Genomic DNA, 7,177 nt, shown 5'->3' on the forward strand with positions numbered 1-7,177 from the left:
GGCCGGGCTCACCTAGTGCTGGGGGGGGGATAAATCCGGGGCGGTTTACGGCAACTGTAGGGTGACGAAAGTGATGGCCGTGTCAACGGCATCCAAGTGTCCTTGAAAAAGGGTTCCTCGTTGCCGACCCCCGGTCCCCATGACCCTCCATATCAACGTCATTTGCGACGCCGCCACCTGGCACGGCCGACGTATTCGGCATCTTCGGTCACACGCGTAGCCCCGCGCCGAGGGGCCCTTGTTCTTCACATTTCCATCCACAACCCTCCTCGCACACTGCCCGTCACGCGCCCCGCGGACCCCACACTTCCCCCGTTCCCACCCAATCATGCCCACCCCCACAAAATACCATCACACCGCCCCACTTTCACCGTCTCCCCACCTCCATGCACCACCGCCTCTTTTGGGTGCACCGCCCTCTCCCTCACCCCCTCTCCCCGCGCCACCACGCCGTCAAACCAGCCCCACACTCTCCTTGCGCCCCACACCGTCCCACCGCACCCCTTTCCCTCTCCCCTCCCTTTTCCTTTCCCCCTCCCTTCCCTTTGTCTCACCACAAATCGCTTCTCTCTTACCATCTCTACATTGCATCCCGTCTTCCGCATCGCTTCTTCCGCATCGCTTCTTCCCTTGTGCATCTTGCCTCTTATATTCTTATTCGTGCCACCCGCGATTTCCTCCAATTCTTCCCCCATTCTGTTTCGTCCAGCGCACGCTTCGTTCCACGACATTTCTACTCAGCTATCTTCCCATTCTTTCTATTTCTTGCATCAGCTGCGTCCTATCCTAGCGTCTTTCGCCACATCCCCCAGCTGCGAGTGTGCAGCTGTTTGTTTTCGCGGAGCGCGTTCGTCTCACCATGGCGAGTCGCGTCGGAAAATATTTGCTCTTTGAGACCCTTGGGGAGGGTGCCTTTGGAAAGTAAGTACCGCTATCTCGTATCTCGGGCGCTTTCGCGGCATTCCACGTGCCACAGCGCCATGCCTGTTTGCGGAACCCTGCACTTTCGTCGAGCACATACTGACCTCACACTTATCATCTTCTCGGTCGTTGCTCCATTCCCTGAACCCCGCCTGTTCTTTTTTTAGGGTCAAGCTTGGCGTGCATGAAGAATCTGGCGAACAAGTTGCTGTCAAAATTATGGACAAGAGCGACATCAAGGCTCAGGAGATGACCATGAACGTACGACGCGAGATCGCTATTATGAAAGCCCTCAAACATCGCAATATCGTCAATCTCCGTCAGGTGCTCACCAGTCAGAGCAAGCTTTATATCGTCATGGATCTCGTCACTGGCGGTGAGCTCTTCACTAAGATCCTCAACGAAGGAAGACTGGAGGAGACCATTGGCAGAAGGTATTTTCAGCAGCTTGTGGACGGAATCGAGTATTGCCATCGACGGGGCGTTTGTCATCGCGACCTTAAACCCGAAAATCTCCTTATTGATGAGACAACCGGCGAGCTAAAGATTACTGATTTTGGTCTATCCGCAATGAAGGGCGCGAGCACTACTGAGGAGTTGCTGCACACCCAGTGCGGCAGTCCAAATTATTGCGCACCAGAGATCATTGCGCGCCACAAGCAAGGCTACAGCGGAGACAAGGTTGATGCCTGGTCTTGTGGTATTATTCTCTTCGCATTGCTTGCCGGCTTCTTACCGTTTTACGATGAGAACACAAAGGTCTTGTACCGTATGATCCAACGCGATGACGTCAAATTTCCGAGGAAATTTCCCCCTGATGCGAAGGACCTCGTACTTCGCTTATTGCACAAGGTGCCCGAGAAGCGCTATACATTATCGGAAGTGAAGAAGCATCCTTGGTTTGCTGTTGACTATGACGGCGATGACGCGGTTCCGCGTTCCGCCACTGGAACTGGAGCGAGCCCCCCTGTGAGCAGGCGGAGGAGGCGTGGGCACTCTAGAAAGTCTAGTGTGGATCATGTTCCGAGATCTCGCGATATCCGCGAAATGGTAAGCCAGCCAGCTCCACCGCCTATCGTCATAGATTCAGGCTCGCATGCCATGCCTCTTGCACAAAGAGCGCCAGCTCCACCGTCAGTTTCTCCGCCCGCGCCGCGTTCTCCATTACCGCCTCTTCCTCCCCCACCTCCGATCACAAGTCAGGTCCCTGCACCGCCATCAGTTCCAAGAGGGAGTAGTCCCTTACCGCCGCCGCCGCCTCTGACGGTTCCGCCACCGCCACTAGCTGCGCCACCCATCCCCAGCCCTACACGGACAGTGCCACCAGTGCCGCTGTACCCTCAAAAGGGCATTGTGAGGAAGAAGAGCAAGGAAGCCAGGGATTACCCGAAGAGCACCTATGTGCCTCCGCCAACTGCTGATTCTATCCATTCAAGCAGCATCGCCAATGGGAGGCCCGCCAATGATGCAGTCAGAACATATGATGCAGCCGTACCCGAAGCAAGGATTCCGGTGACAAGGGACCCTCCAATGCCCCCGACGCCAAGCAGTGACGGCGCTCGTTTGAATTATACTGGTACCTCCACACCGCCACGCAGGAAGAGTGGGCATGGACAGGCGGCTGTGTCTAGCGGAGCGCCTCCGACGCCACCTCCAACTATTCCCGCCGCAAACCGCGCACCACTGGAGGGAGATATTGCCACTACGAATACTTTGCCGACCACACCTGTGGTTGTTGGCGGGGCTGCACCTCCAGCACCCTTCAGTTCAGAAAACTCCGCAAACATCAAGACTACGCTCGCAGTAACGCCGTCACCGGCGGCAGGTACAAGCGACCCGAGAGTGTCCGACGGAGGAACATCCGCCTCTAAGTCAAATGACACCCTCGGCAGTATGTCGTCGACGTCGCTGTCTTCAGGTTTAGCGACAAGAGCGCCATCTTCTCCGCCGCAGGGTACGCGAAAGTGGGTTGTATCTGGTGTTAAGAAGCAGAGCACCTACAAATCCTCAACAATGGCTCCTGTAACTACTCCAGCAGCTCTGGCAAGGGGAGATGCGTCTTGGATGCGGAAGGCAACCGCGCGGGCTGAGAGGCAGGCAGATGTTGGTCGAACCGTGACGTTCGATACGAAATCACCACAGCAGAAGGAGAGTGAAGAGAAGGAACCGGAATCGAAGGAACCAGACCAGAGGACAGCAGCAGTACCGCAACCGGAGCCTGAATCGGAGCCGTCGAGACCGCTCTCTATTGTCGAAAGAAGCCGCATGCTTTTCAACAAAATGGCAACAGAATCTGAAATGCCGCCCCCCCTTCCTGATGCATCCTTACACTCATCCTCCTTCAAGAGTGATCGGTCTTCTACAGGACAGGCAGATTCTCAGCCGGATGCTCAGTCAGTTCCTGCGCCACGGTTTGGGGATCGAGCAGAAGCACCGCAAACGCCTGGATACCCGGTCGCTCACCTGGATTCTGCACCCGCAGCAAAATCTGTCGAGACTACAGGTTCCGAAGAAAGAAGCATGAAGCCCCCGCAGCCGCCTGCATCGCTACGGAATGAAAGCTTGCCTACAGAGGAGCCTCATGAGTCTTCCCATACTAATGAGATCGCACTACGACAAAGTGCGGGACCAGATGAGGCTGTGGATGAAGAAACGACCGTGGAGTACATCGGGAATACGACGGGAAGACTTAATCAGGGCAATGACTTCTCTATCCCCAAAGAGGATGAAGAAGGGGAACCACCTCTGAAACAACGACTTACGGCTGCGTTGGCTCGATACCGCCGCATTTTCAAGCTTGGAAACAACATTGGCATTACAGCTTCTCCCAGTTTTAACTCGAATCGTGATATCAATGCCAATGGAAGCAATTCTGTACATGATGGGAAGGCTGTGACGCCGAGTCATGCTCAATTCTTCGCCCGCGCGAAGGCAATCACAGGGGCTTGGGGTATAATTTTAACACAAGAATTGGACGAAGACAGTGACTCTGAAGACGAAACACTGCAAGTTACTGAGGCTGAGCTGAAAGCGTTTAGCCGCCTTTTGGACTTTTGGGATAATCGACGAGCAAGTGCGACGATTCCTAAGAATGGAAATGTTGTGCTTGATGATGATAGTGGGACTCCTTTATCTGAAGAGGACATTGCCAGCATTCAGTCCTTGCTACAGAAGCTCGAACCAAAGGAAGTCGAAGAGGAAATGACGGAAGTTGCAGACGTCACGGACGACCTGGGAGAAATGGAGATGATCTCTCCGGATGCGACTACTGCCGGAGAAAATGCTGACACTTTTAGGGATCTCGACGTTGAAAACATTTCATTAGTGCCGAGCGGCGCTGGTAATGTTTCAGTGGAAGGAGATGCACAGAAAGATTCGCTGAGTAGTCAAAGCATTGACCAGGAAGTCGCAAGTGCGACGAGATCCAATTCTACCCCCGAGAACCGGTTTCCGAAAGCTTCCACCCGACCACCGCCACCACCACCCATGCCTCCTATGCAAGCCAGTGGAGCGACGAGGCCTCGTCAAAGGGTTATTCCACCACCTCCCGTAGCTCCCAAACCCCCGCAAGCAGCGAATGTGGCGAGTTGGGACCGAGGAATTCTCGCGGGCAAGGCTTCCAATTCGGTGCCGTCTCCCTCGCCTGCAGTAATTCCGAAACCAAGTGGAGGGGTACAACGCGGGGCGCTACCACCTCCTCCACCCCCTCCTCCTTCCTATGCCGCTCCGGGCAAATCCGTTACCACAGCAGAGAATCAACAGAGGATGGTGGTGACCCAATCGACAGTGCGGGATCCATTTAGACCTCGTCCTCCTCCATCATATCCACCTCCTTCACACACGAATGGACCTACCACACTATTTGATGACCCTGGGGACTCTGATCCTCGAATGCAAATTGAGACCAATGCTGCAATTCAGAAGGGAGCGAGGATTCCGCAGAGTGTTAGTCACGATGCAGGATTGAACAAAACATTGAAGAGAAAGAGTTCTACTACGACATCTGACTTTGGTATCGAATCTCGCAAGACTGTTTCCCGGGATTCAGGGCGTGTACACTCGGGTGCGTCGGCGGCCTCAGACGGGTCAGGACCTAGCAGAAGCAGACATTTCCGCTCTCCCTCCCGTGATGAACATGCCACCAGGGGCATGTTCGCATTTGGGATGTTTAACCGACGAAAGAGTTCTTCAATGACGAGCTTCGACTCCGACCTACCTCCCGATAAATGCATGCTCGAGATCGGGCGAATACTAACGGCAATGGAGTGTAGCGTGTTAATGAAACGCAACGAGAGCAAGATGAAATGTGAAGCGCCACTTCGCCGGGAGAAGCTCTTGATAAGCATAACGTGTACATCGGAGAAGAAGGTATCAACCGTTCAATTCAAGAGGGGGAAGAAGGACCGCTCGCAAGTGGATACCCGAGAGTTTTATGAATTCTTCCAAAAAGTACACACAAGATTCAATGAAAGGATCGGCTCTCATGCAGGTTCCGGGGCGTGAATCTAGGATTTTGTACCAAGGTTTTGTGCATGCATGTTTCGTAGTTGAGTTAAGTTGTCAAAAGGTTTCAGTACAAGTAAACAGTTTGGACGCTACGCGAGAAAGTGCGCAATCTAGGAATTTTCGTTTCGTCTGCTGACGGAGAGGAGCAGCTTGACGCGCAAGCCCTTGCCCCCTCACAATCAGAATTCCTCTTCGGAAAGAGAAAAAGACGCCGAACTCAGCCAAGAATACAAGTCTTGTTGTCTGAAGTATGTTCAGTCTCCAGCTATCCCGGCCAAATGGGGAAGAACTCGATTTGTGTCTGCGATCGCAATTTTGGGATGGTTTCGCCCGCGGGGTAAGAACCCTCGAGAACACTTGCGACCACGAGCAGCAGCACTTTCACGGTTCTTATCTGCAAACCCGGACGCAAATAGTCGCCTTTGACTTCTGATATTAGCCTCTACTCACATCTTCTCATCGGGCGTGATGTTCCCGTCCACAGGCGTTCCGCACATTCTTATTGCAGCATCGCTCGCTCACCGACTTCACCCCTGTCACGGGGTGCGCAAACCCTCTCTACCTCGCATCCTGCATCGCTCTCTTCAGCGAGCCCCGGAACTGCCTGTTCACTTAGGCGCCTCATACAGATCGTCCAGGAACACCAGTGCTGGCGTGTGACACAGGTACTCTCGATCCGGTGCGTCCGCCCCAAGCTGATAATGGCTACGCATGCAGCAGACCGCGCCTCTCCACCCCGTCCACTTGCACCCCACTGGGTAACGTTTTCCGGCCTCCCACGCAATCCGCAACTAGTCTGCTGGAAATCGCCTGATCCGCACCGCGATACTGTACCAGACCTACACAACTGACAAATATCTGCAAGGCGTGATAAGGAAACTTAAACCTTATGAGGCAGTAGGCTGTATCGCACAGTAGTGCAGTGTTCCATGTCCCCCCACCTTTTCTTCTTTTCTAACTACTGCTGGCAACGAAAAGAAAACTCTTGATAGGTTTCTCCTAAAAAGGATTCCATTCGTTGCACTGGACCCCCAAACCACACAACTTCTTGGAATTCTAAAACTGCTGGCGAATGCTGGTTGAAAGAGACTTCTTCCAAAATGCCCGACTCATCTTTAGACAACGTACCCTCGAAACAACTGCGGCGTTACCGATTACTCTGTAGTCACGGAATCTGTCCTGAAGGGCATGACGCGAATCGTGATGTCCGTGAGGATCGAGACTGGGCAGCCTTGCGAGAGCAGGCTGAACGGTGCAGCAACGACGCATGGCATAGTGGCGGCATGGACGAACGTCTGGACAACAACAGTGTGGCTTCATGTTGCGTTTCATACAGACATGACGAATGGCGCTTGCGACAGAGTAAGGGAGGTAAAAATGCACAGTTGTCAGTCTGGACGCCTTCGCAATTCTCTTGCCCTGTTTGCTGATATGCATACGGAATAAATATGTTTGTTCTTTGGAATGACTAAATTCTTCAATGCAGTTCATCCATGACTGAGAACACGAGATGGGTTGCTTTTGAAGTTTTTCTGTCCGCCATCATGCCTGTCATAAAGATCAGGGGTCCGAATTAAATGCCGGATCACCAGCACAGACTTTACGTAGAGGTGGAGTGAACGATATGCGGCTTTGACCAATGCTGAGTTGGTTTTGCATGGACGTTCAAGCAGTTGCGAAACGAAAATGGGAGCGATTCCTCTCTCTAGGCCATGCACTCATGTGGCTCGCGGAACGGACACCACATGGA

General features: G+C 53.4%; 2 protein-coding genes across 2 annotated transcripts; one reads left to right on the forward strand and one right to left on the reverse strand.

Annotated features, from left to right (window-relative positions):
* Positions 1 to 859: 859 nt before the first annotated feature.
* On the forward strand, positions 860 to 5,424 carry CHC_T00008700001 (Serine/threonine protein kinase). Its single transcript, XM_005716223.1, has 2 exons — positions 860 to 921; positions 1,089 to 5,424. The coding sequence occupies exons 1-2, from the start codon at positions 860 to 862 to the stop codon at positions 5,422 to 5,424; spliced, it is 4,398 nt and encodes a 1,465-aa protein (XP_005716280.1).
* Positions 5,425 to 6,483: 1,059 nt separating this feature from the next.
* CHC_T00004394001 (hypothetical protein) lies at positions 6,484 to 6,918 on the reverse strand. Its single transcript, XM_005716224.1, has one exon. It carries the CDS (start codon positions 6,916 to 6,918, stop codon positions 6,484 to 6,486), a length of 435 nt encoding a protein of 144 aa, XP_005716281.1.
* Between the last annotated feature and the right edge of the window lie 259 nt (positions 6,919 to 7,177).

The sequence above is a fragment of the Chondrus crispus genome, genomic scaffold (genome assembly GCF_000350225.1).
Source record: "Chondrus crispus Stackhouse genomic scaffold, scaffold_23, whole genome shotgun sequence".
Taxonomy (NCBI): domain Eukaryota; phylum Rhodophyta; class Florideophyceae; order Gigartinales; family Gigartinaceae; genus Chondrus; species Chondrus crispus.